We start from the raw sequence: 18,258 nt of genomic DNA, 5'->3' as shown, positions 1-18,258 counted from the left end.
GGCCAGCGCAGGAAATAGTTGAACAAAGAGATGCTTATTGGCCAGGACTGAAACAATTCTTCATTTATTTAAAAGAATGACAGGAATCAGAAGGCAAATATTTTCCGGTATCTGGTTATCACCAGGAAGTTTCTTTGGGGACTAAGTCTAAACCCTGTGGTCCATAGACAATGTGCTACCTTTTACTTACAGACAAGCACATCTCCATGTACAGAGTGCCTTTCAGTATTTATCAAATATTGGCTGAAAGAAACAGAATTGTTCTCACTCCCCTTCAGACCATTCTATTAAATTTCTAATGCCACTGCAGATGCCTCTATTAATTGTTTAAGCTTCAATTCCAATTTCTCTCTAAATCAGCCAGACTACGCTGAGATTTTGTAGACTCGGCAAAATATCTCCAAGGAGCTAAGATAGCTGAAACTTTTCTCCAGGTCTTCATCATGTCACATTTCAATTAACGCAACATCTGTTTCTCTGGATCTCTCTCTTATCTGTTTCAGCCTTAATATGTGAAACGTGTCTTTGCTCTCTTTCTGTATATTTCGTTTTTAAAACCCAGCACTCCTTTTTTATCTCCTTTTTTATCTCTTTACTCCTTTCTTATCTCTTTACTCCTTTTTTATCTCCTTTTCTTGCACCAACCAATTAGCTTGCTCTTCTCTACTAGTATAACAATAAGTTATTCAACTTGTCCTAATTAATGATTGGTCCTTCCTCACATATTACAACTCAGTTCTGAGAAATCAACTTCCATCTGTGGTAAATTCAAGATACCATTCTCCATTTTAAAAATTTTCAAATCAGCCTACCTACTTAGACTTTCTCTCCAGGTAGCCATAAATTTGGAGAGTATCCTTTTGTGAAGCTTTTTATTTTTTTCCCCACAAATACATAAATACATTCCTAATACTCTATTATAATGCCTAAAAGGAGTCTCAGCATGGTTTGTCCAGTTGGTGTGCCACGATACTATGATAATATTAATACCATCACACTGTTTCACTGAACTTTGCTTTCTGTCTATCCATTTAGTTCTCTTGCATAATACTTTGCTACTTGACTTTTTGGGATGGTTCACATACCATGTGTCTTAAGAGTTCCTGAAACAAAATATTTCTTTCCATTTACAAGAGCACTAAATCCTTATTTAACTGTTGATTTTATATTCTGTATTTTAAAACAAATCTATAATCAGATTACATTTAAAATACAATTACTAATTCTGATGTATTTCCTGTCTTTATTTTAATAAATCTGTGATTCTTAATTTTTATGGGGAAGGTAATTACTTACTGGTTCAAGACAGGTGTATATGCAGTTTTATCTTCATCTATGATGGTGACCATCAGAGTAATAAGCTGTGCCCAGAAATCTAAATTCTTTGTTGTTGGTCCCTGTTCTTCTTTAGGAACTTCTTGTTTCTTACCCTGTTAAAACAAGATTTTAACATATTTTATATTAGAGAAATTAGAGTAACTGTTATGTGATTTTCACCTACAGGCTATTACTTAGTTTTGAAGACTGTCTTCGAAACTAAGACTGTTTCGAAGACTGTCTTAAGTCTACCCAGATTACAGTGGTTTGTATAATAGTCTCTATCTGGTTGTGGACATGTCAAAAACCATACATAGTGCCAAGGCACCCAAATCAGCTGAGAAATTTGAATTATAGTGCATGTCCACAATTCAAAGAAATACATTCTTAAAATTCTTGTTGTGCTGAAACTGAGTGTAGGTAAAATGGTCTGCTGAGATGGAACTTTAATATCCTACACAATAAATACCGAACAAATCAATTATAAGGAATATTTCTTCTTTTGTTTTAGATTAAACTATGCTGAAGTTATTGGGCTTGCTATGCTCTTCACTCTAAATGAAGAAGCAGATAAATTTCACTTTATTTTGTAATAGAAAAAATAGCAAAAGCTATTGCCTGAAGTATTTCGCATGGAGATTTTCCAAGGACTGATAGATTGGCTAGAAGAACCAATATTTGCATAAAAATATGCATTTGTTTAAAACAGGCAGAGGAAAACAGTGCAGAGTAGGAGGGAAAAAAAAATTGCTGGAGATAGAAATACTGGGAAGAGATACCTAGGAATATTCAAGAGAGGTATTGTCTCTCCAAGGACTTTAAAGCTGTGAGCATAACAAGTGAGTTATTTGGTTTCTTTCTTTTTTTTTTTTAATTTTTATTATTTATTTATTTATTTATTTTATTCAGGGAAATGGGATTTTGTATGCTCTTTGTAAATGAAAAGGACTGCAACCAGTTTCATATCCAAAACAGTCTGAGAAGTCCCATTACATTTTTGTAACCGTCACCAGGCAAGACACGAGACACTGATATGTCAGATGGATTACCAACATGACTGTCCAGTCATTAATTAATAGTTAGTAAGCAATGCAGTGTTTTATATCCCCCTGGATGGAAAGCCTGCCTTTTGTGCCTTTCTGTGTAGTTATAAGTATGTATAATGTTCACCCCTTAAAAAACTCTATCAAGAAATTAATATTTCCTTACCTTGTTAAAATGTATATTTACGTTGTTTAAACATACATTCCCCGTGCTTCTCATTTGTAGCCTACATATGACCAATTGAATGGACCCTGTTTCTCTTTGGATAGGCCTATATTAGTAGTATAGTGAATTAATTAAATGTTATCTTAACCTCAATTAACTTTTATCTATTAACAACATTTAGAATGGCAGAAAGGGAATTTCAGCAACACTTAATTGAAATTGTTTTTGCTGTCACTGTGGAGAATTTTAGAAAAGTATCATTAATCACCCTGCTGAATACTTAGCTGATACACAAATGATACAGCGTCAGTGTCTAATGTGACTGAAATAAAGGTGAGGCTCAGAAGCAGTTAAAATGGATTGTGTGATTAATATCACCAGCAATTTACAATTGCCCATGCAAACGAAAGAGCTTTTCAAAATGGAAATGATTATTGGAGCATTAATGTCACTCACCAGGGCTTTCCCTGGTGTACATTATATAAGACCTTGTTTCTATAATAAAGATTTTTTCCTACTACTTTTTTTTTTTTTTTTCTCAGCAGCTAGTGCATGTTTCAGAAAAACTAAGAAAAAGGCAGTTGTAGAAGATAAAGCCAGTTCACATTTATTCCGACATCTTATCAAGAGCTATATTTCTACAAAACAACAACAAAAAGCAAAAAAACTACAATGGCACATAGCTGAAACAACTCTTCATGATTTTCACATGTGGATGCGAATCACAGGAGGTAAAATAGTATTCTTCAATATAGATAACAAAAAATACTTAGTTTACAAAATTTGAGTAGCACAAGGAGGTGCCCTCCATAAAAACTCTCTCGTACAGAAATCCTGTAAAGATCAAGACGAAGGCAAACGTAGAAGGAGGTTAACATGAGTTGCACACTCATGGATATAATATGCAGGAGCCTATCACTTCTGGCCAGATGGAAATACTACTGTTTAAGTAAGAGTAACATCATTCACAATATGATTCAGGCAAGGAATGAACCATAGTAAAGCCCCAAGCCTGCAGCGGGCCTAAGCAAGACAGCAGCTGCTAGTCTTTCCCTTGAGTGAGAGCAGGTGCTGGCCTACATATAAACCATTTTCTGTTGCTTTGGGGCTCATTGGTTTCAGCTCTCGCTTCTCACAGCTCAAATCTCAGCTGTACAGCTAAAACATGAACCTTGTCTGCTGCACCACATTAGGATGAACTCAGTTTTCTTTCCTCCCTCTGAGCAGAGGAAGCCACCATTGCGTGGGGAGGCAAGCAAAGAGAATGGTTAATGAAGAAGGCTAAAGGGTGGAACCTGGGGTAATTGGGTTAAGGGTTTTTGACACAAGGCTAATGAAATATTAATCACAATTTTGGTTTCTACTTCATTGTTCTAATTGTAATACCAGAAATCACTCTGCAATATGGCTGGATTCAATGAAAACCCTTCAGAGCTATAGATTCCAACAAGATATATATTTAGCTGTTCCATGTACAGATATATTGGTGGCAAACTGTAACAGAAAAATGCAGAAGGTAGTCTCCTGTACAACTGTAGAGCTGATGCAGAAGTTAGGTAGTGATTTGAATGATCTTATTCATTTCTCTATTAAAGCTAGTTTAATTAGATTCGTTTCCTCAGAATTACCTCCCACCTGCCATGAAACAGAAACTTTTCCTGTCAGTTATTAAGATATACGTGACTGATGTTTGATTACTGTTAGCGATCAGTTATTTCAAATATGGTCTGTTTTTATTCATTTTAAATTTTGCTTTCCACACATTTTCACTAAAATTTCTCATATTTGGTAATAATTGTATGTCTATAGTTTGTAAACACTTGTCTGTTTAAAGCTTCTACATACAAACTCACCTGCTGGAATACTTGTTGAAAGGGAGTAGAAAAGACATGTAAATACAGTGAAACTTCTGCAGTTAATTCAGTTTTCTAGCTGAGTGAATTTTTGCCTTTTTTTTTTTTTTTTTAATTACTATTTCAGGACTTCACACTGCTCTATCAATAAGTACAGGACTTGAAAATAATTGAGTAAGACAGAAATAATGTAATGACACCTTATCCATCCTTCTGTTCTAAAAAAAATGATTTGGAGACAGATATCAATTTAAACTTGTTTTACATTCTCTACCAAAACAAAAAGACTATAATATCTCTGCATTTTAAACAATCTACTAAATAGGGAGAAAAAACTATTTTATGAATTCACAAATTAAAAAAAAGTGGAAGTTTTAAAATAAAGATTAGCATTTGTAGGTGTTGCAGTGCTGTGCAGATCTAAGACTACTTCATATTCCTCTTTTAACAGTTTACTAAAATGACTAGCATTTGCTGATAAACTCTGCAGACTTATCAATACCCAGTCTAGCAACAACTCATATTATATTTAACAAACAAAATGAAATTGCAGCAGAGTAAATGCTAGCAAGAAAAGGAACTGTTTATAAGGCAAATAGAAGTGATGTTCGATGTTGCTGCTGCTACTAATTCATAGTGGTCCTTAGCTTGCAATATAACCTGCTGGAGAATAAACACATGAGCATTCAGTGTGTTTCTTGATTTTTTTAGGGGTAAAAGCTGGCCTGGTTATTCTGTTGTCTATGGTCATTTGGGTAAAATGTCATTGGATAGAATTAAAATCCCTCCCCTACGTTCATATTTAAAAGTTTAGTGCTCTCAGACTAAACACACTGTCAATCAAGGTTATCACAGAAAGAAGGAACAGACATCCTTTAAAAGATAAGGGGCAACAATAATTTTAAAACAATTCTGCATTATGAAACTGGAAGCCTAATAACATAAAGACAACAAAAAATGGAATCTCAGGGAGAAGAAATTACATATAAGAAGTTTAACGAGCAACAAAAATGCATGCAGGGAAGTGGGAAACTTTACACAGGCCTTCACCTTCTCAAAGATAATGACAACAAATGCTTCATTATTTGTGGCTATTTCAGATTAGTTTCAGAAGTGTAATTTTTGCCCACCCTTCTCAGACTATCTCTACAGAATCTGCTCTCTCTCTTCGTAGCTTCAGGAAAATAGAATAAATAAAATTTATCTCTGAAAAAAAAAAAAGAAAAAGAAAAAGAAAAAAAGTAATTCTGCAGACTTCCTTCCTTCTGCAATTATTCATCAACCCTATCATGCTTATATGAAAAAGGAAATCATGCTTATATGAAAAAGGAAATAGGGGAAAAAGACGAAGCACTTGTGTACTCAGTTGTACTTCATTACAAAGAGGTAATGTGTATATCATTTGTACATCATGTTATTTTTTCCATATAATATACCTCTGTTTACAGTAGTATCAAGGTATCTGCAGCAAGATACATTTCAGGCTTTTTAATAGGAATTCAAATAATTCAAGAATTTCTTATTACCCAACAGCAAAAATCAATATAAACCTATGACAAATAATCATTCAGAAATTTCTTATTCATTGTGATTTGATGCTCCTGCAGCTTCATAAAGGCTTAAAGGTTACTGAGTTTATTAGACAGTTCTTATGCAGGTGAATACATTCAATTGATTTTCTAGAAGAAGAGTTCTGCCTACAGGTGTTCATGAGAGTTTCTTACATTTGAAGTTTGGGAGCTAGAGGTAAGTTTTCTCATCAGGATTCTCTGTCAGGAGTCCCACATTAGAAAACACACTTTCATTTCAGAAAAGTAGAATAGATAGCATTTACTGCCTTTCTTGGAATGTAGGAATTCATATTTTTGATTCAAGTGAAATATGCTGTCAAATTAATGTTGATATTTCATATCATGTAGTATTAATGTTCTTATTTATGATACACTACACTGCAAATGTGTGTTTGCCTAAAAACATTACTCATCCCTCTCAAGGCAGTAGTCACCAAAATATCATTTTTCCAGTGTACCAATCAGAAGACAAAGATAGTGAACAGGAGGTAATGGGATAAAACAATGATGCTCCTTTTAGACAGTTGTATAATTCTGCAGATACAAATTCTTAATTTTAACATTATTTATAGAATAAACTCTGGCTAGGTGAGAGAAAAAAAAAAAAAGCATTTTCAAGGCTTTTGCGTGACATCTGGGACATGACAAATACTATAATTGTTTTGCATTTACAGTTCACCCTGATGGACCTGATGGACTGTTATTTAGAAATGCTATGTAATTATCCTCTGCTTTCTTGAAGCAGCTACTAAATCAGGGATTGAAGTACACATCACAGGTGATAAAATATAAAACTGGAAAGATAGTATGTGATTTTCAGCAAATGCTAATACTTCTCTCCTACAGTCACTGAAGTGTAATACTGGAGTTTTAAAAATTGTTTTCCAATTACAAATCTTAAATGAACAGTAGTCAATCTAATTTCATCTTCCCTAAAGTCACAGGACAATTTTACAGCCATGTCCACTGCAAAGACTAATTTATGAGTTGACATTTTCATTTTGAAACTCATCTTGTTAACCACTTAAACATTCATAGCCATCTGTGGATGTTCTTATTATATGATGCTCTTTCTCATATAAATAAAATGAAAATAACCCCAGTACTTTCATGTGAGGGAACACTGGAATGCTTTCTATTTACTTATTGTAAACTAACACCAATGACTAAGAAAAAGCACGTTTGCCTTACCTGGTCCACTAACTGGAAGTAAAGATCATAGCAGTTGTCAAAAATGTATTTATAAGTTGAGTCCAGGCAGGCTGTTACACAATCTTTCACCACGGTACTGGCTCGAGGTGGGCTCTGTAATTCAAGGACCTAATAAAATATTTCATAAATGATAGAATTTCAGAATCATGTAGAGTAGAATAAATACAAGTGTTGCAATGAATATAGATCTGCAATACAAGATGGAAAATGTTGAAATATAATAATGGTAAAAATATTTAAAAAAAATATATGTTGGCTTCAGGTGATCTTAGTTTAAAAATGCATTAAAACATACACTTCAGTTAAGCAATTAAATGGTATCTCTAATCTTTATTAGAATGAGATTATTCATATAATGAAATTAGCATACATGCCCAAAGGTTTACATCTTAAGGTTTTCCTCTTTAAGATATCATTAAACCATAAAATTACGTGATTTTCACTGCATATCAAAGAAACAACTCTTCATTTTCTAAAGTAATAGCTTCAGCTTTTTACTCCACTTCAGGATACATAAATATGAACTTGAAGTTAATGAATCATTTAATTCTCTTTACGTAGTGCCTACCACAATGACATCACAAGCTATTGTTACAAGGTGTTTTGTGATTTTGTATTCCCATCTGGTTATATCAATTTACACCATTTTCATTCTAAAAAATCTTTCAGAACTGAACCACCTAGATATTTTGCAAATAAAGGACAATACCTTCATTCGAAAAAAAGTAATGCTGGTAAGCAGGTCCACAGTTGATTTCAGATCTTGAAGTCTTTCAGAATTGCTGGCAGGGAAGTTATCCTGTTGAATCAGGAAGAGAGGAATCACGTGAGATGAGAAATAAAGGTATGATCCTTGACAAACTAGGAAAAAATAATCTGGGAAAACAAAGATGATGCTTGGAAGGATTAGAAAAGTTCATCTGCTGCTTGAATTCTGCTTGTGAGAAAGTCAGTGATAAGTATCCCTTTGATGCAAATAGGAGCACTTCTGATAATGTTACTGGCTTTGTAATATGAATGTTTTAAATTACTATGATATTTTCAGAACATTGATGAAGTAAAGGTAGTACAAAAAGTCTTCGGAAGTGTTCCTAATGGAAATCATTTATGGATTTTCCATGGCGCATAATTCACTTGTGGGCTTAAACTCTGTAGTAAGGTTACTGAAGGAATCATTCATGAAATTTTTGCTGCAATTTCTAGGTTAACAGGGAGACTGTTGGGAAATGCTGTTATTTAAATGGTTTCATACTAATGAAAGTCATCCTCATGCCCTGATAAAATTGGAATAACATTCTTCAGTGCTAAAAGAACTTAAAATGAATTTACATGCTCCATGAAGATTTAAGTCTTAAAAAGTGAATATGTGCAGCGTCTACTACCTGTAATGCCTTGAGGTTCTTTTAAACATTCCCTTCCCCTCTTTCCACTTTAGAAAGCAAGCCAGATGAAGAGAGAAATCCCTGAGCTATATGCAGCCATTCCTAGAAGTTGAAAGGAGAGCTATAGCTGATGGAGCCCTTATAACTTATGTATCATCTAAATGTTTCATCATCCAGTGAAATGGAGAAAGAGAAGGAGTTCAGAATGGTATGATAATTGGCTGGTATTCAGTGCATGCTTCTTTCCAGTAAAGGCTGGGTTTGGAACACAACTAAGCGGAAGGAGCTTCTATGTAGCATAAATGAAATTGGGATTCCTATCGTCAAGAAAAATGGGGAGTCAGATCCCAACATTCCTAGGATATCAGCTTGGTGACTGTAGAACCTCTCAAAATAAATGCAGCAGTAATTCCAATTTACACTACATAAGTCTGTGAAGGCAATTCCCAGATGAATTAACTTAATCATGTTGTGAACTAATTTAAATAAAGTTGTTAAAACCTACTCTTTCTTGAATGTCTGCTCATCCCTTGACTCACTGTTAGCTTTTGGGGAAAAAAAAGGGAAGGAAAGAAAGAAAAAAAACGTTTTTGAATTGAGAAAACAGTTAAAATGCTTCAATTCTCTAGTTTTTTTTTGTTCCTAAGGATTTGAAGTCTCCTGTTAGCACTCAGTATTTCAGTTTCTATGCCACAAGAGGGATTAATCTCTAAAACTCTAAAACGGATAAAGCACACAGGGACCTTTGTGGGAAAACACATTTGAGTTGTCCTCTAGGTAGAATATGGTGCACATACCCTGTATTTAGATAAATCAATCCTCAGCGAATTGTGCAATTGATCCAGAAGTTTTATGAACTTTTCCCTCTGTAAAATGAAAACAAGAATATTTTGCAATAAGAACTGGCACAACTTTGTAATCAAGGGTAAAATTATAGCTTGCACTCCCCCTGCCTTTTTTTTTTTTAAAAAAAAAGAAAGAATGCATTTATCTACTAATTTACATTCTTAATTCATTTGAAAGATAGATTGTTTTCCATTGTCTCATATAAAAGTCCTGGTCTGAGATATCTTTTACAATTGTGTTTTTGCTTTCTAACCTATATTGTAATTTACCTGGTATGCATTCAACACTGTGCAGCTATGCAATGCATTAGTGAGGTGATGGACACTGTCCTAAACAGTATTTTCCTTTCTTAATGATTGACACATTCTTAAATAACTCAAGCAAAATACCTAGAAATTGAAAAACACTGCCGAAAGTCTCTGACCAAAAATGCAGTAATAGCATCAATTCAAAGTCCGTAGTTATGTTATCAGCCCATACTAAAACAGATGAGCTTGTAAAAGTTTTCTATTTGCCTTGTAATTGCTTACACTCTTGAAGAAAACACTTTCTCTTCCCTTTATTATGTAAGAATTTATGTTCATTTACAGCAGAATTTGATGTAAAAGTACGATTGAAAATAACACTTCAGAAAACATTTTGCTGTGAGATAGTCAGCTGATTTGTGCCATTTCCAAGTAATACTAATGAGAGTTTTTAATTACCAGTCTTCATATTAGAATATATACCATAGTCCACTGCACAAAAATCTGCATACATCCTTGCCAGCCTATGTGAAAGTTGCAGTCTATTGGAAGTAGCAAGATCTGATAGCTCTCAGAATGCTATCCCTCAAATAGGATACGCACTAATTTGAAACCAGAGTCCTTCATGCACTGTCACTTGTCGCTCAGTGAATCACTAACCTACATCCAAACCCACTAATTTGGCATGGTTCCCATAAGGAATTTTTTTTTTTTTTTGTCATGCTATAAAACTACTGAAATATTCAGTCAGCCAAATCCTTCCCAGCTGTAGCCTGAGGACTTGAATTTGAGATGCTCTTTTTGATGAAGTGCAGCTATCCACTAACAAATGCCTTTTGGCCAAGAGAGAAAAATAATATAATATTTTGCCTATAAGTCAATTGTTTGAAGAAGGATCTCCAAATCTCTATTAATGATGCTTACTACTGTCTTTCCATCCATCTGTTGAACTATGAATTGGATTGGAACTTGCGTCAAATGTAAACTGGCATTAACATCAGAGAGAGGATTTAATCTCTCTTCAATCTGAGGATAAAAGAAGGTAGTTCTAATCATTAGCAAAATGAAAGGAAAGAGCAGAAAATCTATTCAAAACATTCTAAATTTCAAAATCTGGGTAAAACTCGAAAGTCTAATTGGGCTTGAACATGGAATGAGTTGTCTTGTTTCAACAGAGATGTAGAATCATACCATAATAAACCATCAATGTGGTTATAAAAAAAAGTAGAGTAAGTACATAGCAAAATAAGTACATATTTCACTGTCATGGTAAAACAGTAATTAAACCATAAATATTCTGATAGTGCTTTTCATCTATGGAACTTTTTTACTTTCTAGAATGGAGCAGCATTAATACTCTTATTTCAAAGCAAACCTCTAGCAGCAGGAGATAAAATTCCATTTCAAGAACATGCTATCTCCAAACTAAAGACACAGACCTGGGTTCATATACATGGGAGTTCTTCCACCAACCTTAACATTTAAAATGAATTAACATTTAAAATAAGTATTTTCCTAAAAAAAATACTGCATGGACTTAAATACAGTGATTATTTAATGGAACTTACATACAGACTTCTGACATCCCCTAAATTTAAAAATACGTTATTGCATTAGTATTATTAGTGTTAGTACTATTTTAGGAGTATTTAGAACTAACTGTTGATTATTTACTGTATTTTACTGTAAGCTGTAGCATTAGATCCTAAGAACACTCAAGATTCAGCAATAATAAAAAACAATCTTTGGTATTATTACTACACAAAATGTGTTTTTTTTTTTTAAACATGAGTTCTGTCTTAAAGATGCTTGTGTATGAAATGCAGACATGTTTTGTTTCAACTATTTGAAGTATGAAAAAATTACACAGGAATGTTGTCCTTAATCCTTGCCAGCCTATGTGAAAGCAGCAGACTGTTGGCAGTAGCAAGATCTGACAGCTCTCAAAATGTGTGACTGTATCCACATCACCCTCAAAATAGGATATTTCCTATATCAAACACTGTTTGCTACAAATCAAAATTTCTTTTACCACCCAGAGCAATTTTTTTCTTTAAAAAACTAAAAATTTACACTTGTTCCAGGCACAGATTGGATTAATTTATTGGGCATAATCTGATAATTGTTTGTGACTTCTGATGGGAAGACAAAAGCAAAATTAGAAATAGATCTTCCTTGGTTTACTAGTTCAAACGTATAATTTCATAATGTTGTCTTGAAAATCTTGAAAGTCATGTGTTTCTATTGTTCTTAATGATGGAAAAGAGCATTACAACCTTTGACACTACTTCACACCACTATAATTTGTATTTATTCCATTTTAATTGTTTTATATTTAATTTAATGTCAATAAACTGTTTTAAAGAAAATTTTATAATGTTTTCATACATACTGTTAAATGAGAAATGATTAGATGTCATATACAAATAAGAAAAGGAATGAATGCATTTTTCAGCATCAAATTGTGTTTGTAATCTACCTCTGTCTATGTGATGTGTAATAGTAGAGATATGAAAGCAATGCCTTTGAACTACTGGTTTTCTTTCCTGCTCTCGTAGTCCCAGTGAAGGCAAGGGAATAGATTAGTGTATTTTAATTTTGTCGTCATATTTTATCTACACTGTAAAATACATATCCATAGAAGGAAAATCAACAACAACAAAGTACTACCACATCTTGAGATTCTGGTAGTCTGCCTAACATTTCTGACATCTAGGTCCAGGGCTTGGGCAGTGCACCGTATTTTGGCAAAAAAAAAAAAAAAAAAAAAAATTCAATTGTTATAGACAAGTTATCTGCAGGTATTTATGGCTAGATTTATTAGGTTAGTATGAGTTTGCTAATGACATGCCCCAAGAAAGCAATTGTAACCTGTAATTAGTCTAGTGCAGTTAGTCTGCAAGACCCATTGCAATAAAGATAAAAACCGGTTGTTAAAGATTTTAGTTCTATATGTGTGTGCTGTTTTGTTCTACCCTATATTCCTTGCATATAACCACATAGAGGTTTTAAAAGGAAATGAATAGTATCTTCTTTAGTTTTTATAGTGGTTGATTGTAGACTCGGTAAAATCTTCAAAAGCTAACTGCAACACTCATTCTTTAAAATGACCAACTTTTTTTTAATTATTATTTTGAATTTAGAAGTTAACATTGTATCATATATTAGAAAATAAGGATCAGTATTCTACTGAAAAATAAAATCTACTTACCCCAAAGTTAGTAGCTGCAAACCTATCTGAGGCAGATACATTAGTTGTTGCTGTAGTATGAGCATAGAAAGCATTTATATTGGCCAACAATGTACTCATAACTGCTGGAACACCAGGGCACATATATTTAGAAGACAGACAGGAAAAGTGCCTGTAATTCAAACAAACTGACAGTTATTTAAGGTGGCAAGGATTATGCACTTTCTGTCACCACAATTTCTTTTCAGCTGCAATGGTGTGATTTTCAAGCTATTTCATGACAAATTGTATAGATAAAAATGAAAAAATACAGATGCTTGATATAATTACCACTTGTTAAATGCTGATATTTTCGAATAGAACACATCAGAGTCACATTTGCTTCTCACTCTGTTAATCCAAGGAGAAAAATATAATTTAAATATCTTAATTGCTATTAAGCAAAACATTAATTATTAAACACAAACTTAAAACCAAACATGAACTTTCAATCATAAAAGGCCACAAGTGATCTATACTCAATTAGAGAAGAATTTAACTGATAATAATACAAAGACTCAAAACATCATTTTACTGTGGCTTATATTTTAGGCAACTTTATTATGAAAGGCGAACATCAACTTTCGGGTTCACCATGATTTGACTTCTGCCTAACTGAAATTGCTGCACTTTGGCTCAGGAGAGTAAACATAAGATAATCAGTCTGTTAATCCTGAACCAGCTTCATGATGGAAAATGTAATTTTTAAAGATAGAGAAGTCCATCATTAAGCAGGTTTGGGGCTTCAGGACAGAAAAGGCTTCATCCCCCAGTTTCTGCTGAGTCTGAGGAGATTTGTTCTCCCACAAGCCTGTAGTTGCTGTCCACCTCCCTACATCTGGAATGTTTTGATGCCAGAGAAAAACTACAGCACAGCCAGTCCTGTGGCATGGAGCTTGAACTAACAAGGGAGTATACTGCACAGTGTACTGCAAGCACATCACATAAAAATATGGACATGCATTTATTTATACAGCAAGATACACTACTGGAACATGTAAATGAAGCTCAGAGTGATGAACTCAGTTGACTACTGATGGCTGAAGCTGTCAGTAGAAGGATGAAAGATTTGATGAACCTTATACTCCTGTTATGAGTAGTTCAGTTAGAACTGTTTAAGGTACTTGTGAGATCTGGCACTCAGCAGTTTCCTACTCCAGTACGTAGAGCTATATAGGTCACAGTACAAATGTGAGAGTTCATGCCCATGTAATGTTAAATTCTACAGTAAAAGAAGGAAGAGTGAAAAGGAAGAAACTGCCGCATTGCAGCACATGAGTGCAACTGGTCCCCAAGCTCAACGCATCCCTAAGGATTCCAAGATTTAGCCATACCAATGTTCAGAGTTGATAACTGAAAGTATTTTTGATGCAGTTCTAGCTTGTATTCAACAGAACCTTGTAAGAATTTGGGATGAGTGCTGATCACAAACATAATAATGTGACATGATTTTGTATTAGGTTTTGAATAGTTCCGACTCCCTGACTTGCTAGTAACCTTTGTTTCACTTTTTGTAAAGAAACCAAAGACCATTACTGCTCACAGCACCTTGGACAAACAAGTACAAGAAACCACTAACCCTGACTTCCACCCAGGTCTGAGTGGAAAAAGCTCTGATTTTTATAAGTTTTTTTTCATGGGAAACTAGAATTCATTAGGTAACATTTTAAACACTGTTGAGCAGTGAGAACATAATGGCAGGCCTAAATTAGGTCATCCAAGAAAAAAAAAAAGTTAATCTGTGGTAAGTATACAGTATTTGAACTGGAAGGAGGTCTTATATAACTCATTTACTCTAAATGTTAAAAAAAAAAAAGTCAGAAATACCAGTTTTAAGTTTACCTGTTTACTTGTTCAAAATAAGAAGTATGTTTGTTATGTACAAAGAACTTATATATATATATATATACATATAAAAGCATAAGAGATAGAAGATGTATGAAAGACCTAACACAGGAAGAAAGTGAATAACATTATTGCAAAACATGAAATTTCAAGATCTGCAGTTAGGCAGGATTGTGAACAAGATAAGGGGATAAGGGAAAAATGAATACAGATGAGAAAGATACTGAGGAGGATTAGCCAAGGAAGAAGTGGTGAAAACGAGGATGCAGACAAACAGAACAGGGTGAAGAAACTCTAATCACTCTGCAGCTCTATGCATGTCTTAAGGTCCTGTCTTGGCAGTACACTCCTCCTAACAGGAGTATCTGGCTCCTCTGTACAGTTTTTCCTTAAGAGCATAAGCAAAGCAGTGTTGGGCCAGTACCATATGGGTCTAGTGCCCATTCAAGAAATTAACTTGAATTTTGACCGAACTTGGTCCTGCTGAACTTAAGCCAAGTAACCTTCAGAGCTGTCACTGCTCAAATAATCCTCAAACCATGTCACTTCAGTTTATTTGAATCTTGTAATTGGTTTCTGTTCCTAAAGATATTAAAACAAACAAACAAGCTCTTTACAATTCTTACAAGCCTACACACACACATTCTACCTATGTTACTTTTTCTGATACCCTCTTATTCTCCCAGGGGTCCTCTGAATTCCTTCACTGTGAGACCTGTCTGATGTTCTTGTGAGTGACCCTCTTCATCATATTCCCACTCTCTGATGTTCTAAGGGTCCAGAAGTTTGCTTCTGCTAATGAGATAACAATGTCTTTTCCAGGGTCTCTCACATCACTGGCGTAGTCTATTTGCAGATGCTTTTTTTAATAGTCCTTTAGGCAATCTGTTATTTCACATCTGTCAAACAACTCTTACTTTTTCAGTTAGCCTATATTTTTTGGTTATGTGTATAATTTAAAATGGAGATTGGGATGTGCTGCAGAAGGCAGCACATGAAGGTGCTTCTTTTGCTTTTCAGGTACTCCCTCTCAGTTCACAGACTCAGACTATGAATGCTCGTTTACAGATTCAGAAATGAGCTGAAAATAATACTCTGCCAGTACCTCACATTGCTCCAAAACAAGCCCTCTCCAACACTTTCATTTACTTCAGAAATGAGACATCTACATTGCAATGTTTATTTCATAAATCTGTGTCAGGTCACAGACACATTTAAAAAGAAGGAAACTCCAAAACTCTCCAGATGTCCAGGTTCACGAATCAATCGTCATTAATGTGCCTGATCTCTTCTGCTCAGTACCTAGATACCAGACATGGGTTCTCTAAAATTATTGGCCAAACAATTCTTAACATCCTTAGTTAATGAGACAGGTTACAAAACCTGTACATTTGAAGACAAAGACAGACATTTGAAATAGTACTCACATCAACTACTCACAGCAAAGTAAAAGTGATCCTAAATACAACCACCTATCATTACAGATAGGTTATCACTATGGTCAGTGTAGGACAAGTCTTGAACTCATCCTAGGTTTAAAGTGTGCTTTAATTGTTGATGAGTGCTTAGAGTATGTGTGTGATCCATAAGGTAGTTTAAAGTAAAAATGTAACCAACTTGCCCTGAAATTGAAAAGCAATTACCTGGAAAACTTCTAAAATCATAATTTTCTAACACTTTTGCATCTCACTAGATAAATCCTCTTATAATTTAAGTCAGTTTCCAAGGAAAAGATCAGGCCATTAATTATGCATGTACAAACACCTAAAGAAAATCCCACCACGTATTTGTATTCATATTCTTTTATTTATTTATTTATTTATTTATTTTGCTACTTTAGAGTATCATTGCAAGTCTCTGAAGTATTAAGGACATAAGATTACAGCAGAAGTAGACAGTGTGATGAAACAAGGTTTTAATCCCCCCAAAGCTAGGCTAAGGAACTAAATAATTGCTGGATTTTCTAGTTTACATAGAGTCTGGAAGAGAAGAGATCCAGCTGGGGATGGGAGGCAGGAGAGGCACACTTATATTAAAGAGAGTCTAGGGCTTCAATCTTCATATGAGGGGTCCTTTTGTATCTGCAGCTTTTCAAGGCCAAGCCAGGAGACCGACTTCCGGGGCTTTCTCTAGCATTAGACTCTCTTTAAAGTATTTTCATGCTGGGCTTATATATCACAGCCTTGCATTGATATGGTGGCATATACTGATACTTAAAACTCCTATCATGCTAGTCATGTTCAAAGTGCTTTGCAAACATTTCTCAACATTCCTAGAAGGTAGATCATTAAGTGCTATTATCTAAATTTTATAAAATTGAGAGAAACTGCTCAAGTATACACAGCAAATCAATCACATGGACCTGGGCTAGAACTCAGCATTCCCAGCTCATAGTGATAATACCAAACCTTCATTCATTGCCAGTATTTTTCAGAAGTGCTTTTAAATACCTCAACATGAATCTGATAAAGATGTGACCAAGCTACCTACTTAAGAAAATGTTTCAACATGTCTCATATGTTTTCTACAAAGTGGAAAAACAATAATTTCCTTTGTATAAAATAAAATAGTGATATCAGATTATTTTCGCCAGTTTCAGGTAACCTTAAAGTTAATAGAAATCTCATCAGATCTATTTACCACATGAATTTTGAGAAACACATGTAGAGATGATCAGAACTATCTTTTAAAAAATTGACAACAAAATAATTAACATGTAATTGTATCACTGACTTACAATTTCCAAAAATCTTCTAATAGACCTAAAGATCCTTAGCGCATGAGTAACCCTAAGCTGGAGATAAGAAGGCACTAATAACTCCACTTACTCTCGGAGTCATACTTCTGGTGTATGCTCTGCCAAGGGGACTCAGCAGCAGTTGCTATGTGAGAAACCATTAATATTGTATCGACTGCCCTCAGGAAACAAGACGGACTGTGGAAAAATAGTTTGGGTAAACATTTTAAGTTCAGGGAGATCTCTTCTGCAGGTTCATCTAATGAGTAAATGTTGAGCTACCATCTTGAAAACAGACCCAAATTGTATCTATTTGTTGTAGGGAAAATTTGAACCTATTGATATAATTTTGTTATGCCCTTACTTAGATCACTGCACTGTTCTACCTGTAATTTGGTTAGTGATGTTGATGACAGCATCAGTGTCAAGCAACAGTTATGTGAATTTTAGCTTCTCTGTGTCTTTAATACAATTTTCAAAATTTACAGAACCATGTTTATCACATGCAATTATATCCATGACTCTGAGAGTGCTGATAACCCATGTAAGAAATTTGAAAGCCAACTGGCTTACTAGTACTTGCTACAATAAAATAAAATAAAATAAAATAAAATAAAAAATAAAATAGGAAACTTTATTCCTTGTCTTTGTAGATCCTTGGAAACAGCAGCCAATAGCATGAGTAATAACTAACACTTCACTTTTGGCACATGATGTCACAGCAAACATTGTCAAGTCTCTCATACTTTGGAGTATATATTGCACTGCTTAAGCTAGTGTCCTGTGTTTAAAACCAGGTTTACTGGCCTTAT

General features: G+C 34.3%; 1 protein-coding gene across 12 annotated transcripts in view; it reads right to left on the bottom strand.

Annotated features, from left to right (window-relative positions):
• UNC13C (unc-13 homolog C) overlaps positions 1 to 18,258 on the bottom strand; it is a 222,125-nt gene that overhangs the window by 62,289 nt on the left and 141,578 nt on the right. For all 12 annotated transcript variants that reach the window (XM_040569745.1, XM_040569746.1, XM_040569747.1 and 9 more), the window contains 5 exons: positions 12,847 to 12,997; positions 9,342 to 9,410; positions 7,872 to 7,961; positions 7,142 to 7,270; positions 1,297 to 1,430 (listed from right to left, as the gene is read on the bottom strand). In XM_040569745.1, the coding sequence (XP_040425679.1) occupies positions 1,297 to 1,430; positions 7,142 to 7,270; positions 7,872 to 7,961; positions 9,342 to 9,410; positions 12,847 to 12,997 (573 nt within the window). The remainder of the gene's footprint in view (positions 1 to 1,296; positions 1,431 to 7,141; positions 7,271 to 7,871; positions 7,962 to 9,341; positions 9,411 to 12,846; positions 12,998 to 18,258) is intronic.

This window comes from Cygnus olor, chromosome 11 (assembly GCF_009769625.2).
Source record: "Cygnus olor isolate bCygOlo1 chromosome 11, bCygOlo1.pri.v2, whole genome shotgun sequence".
Taxonomy (NCBI): domain Eukaryota; kingdom Metazoa; phylum Chordata; class Aves; order Anseriformes; family Anatidae; genus Cygnus; species Cygnus olor.
This window is presented reverse-complemented; position numbering and strand designations above follow the sequence as displayed.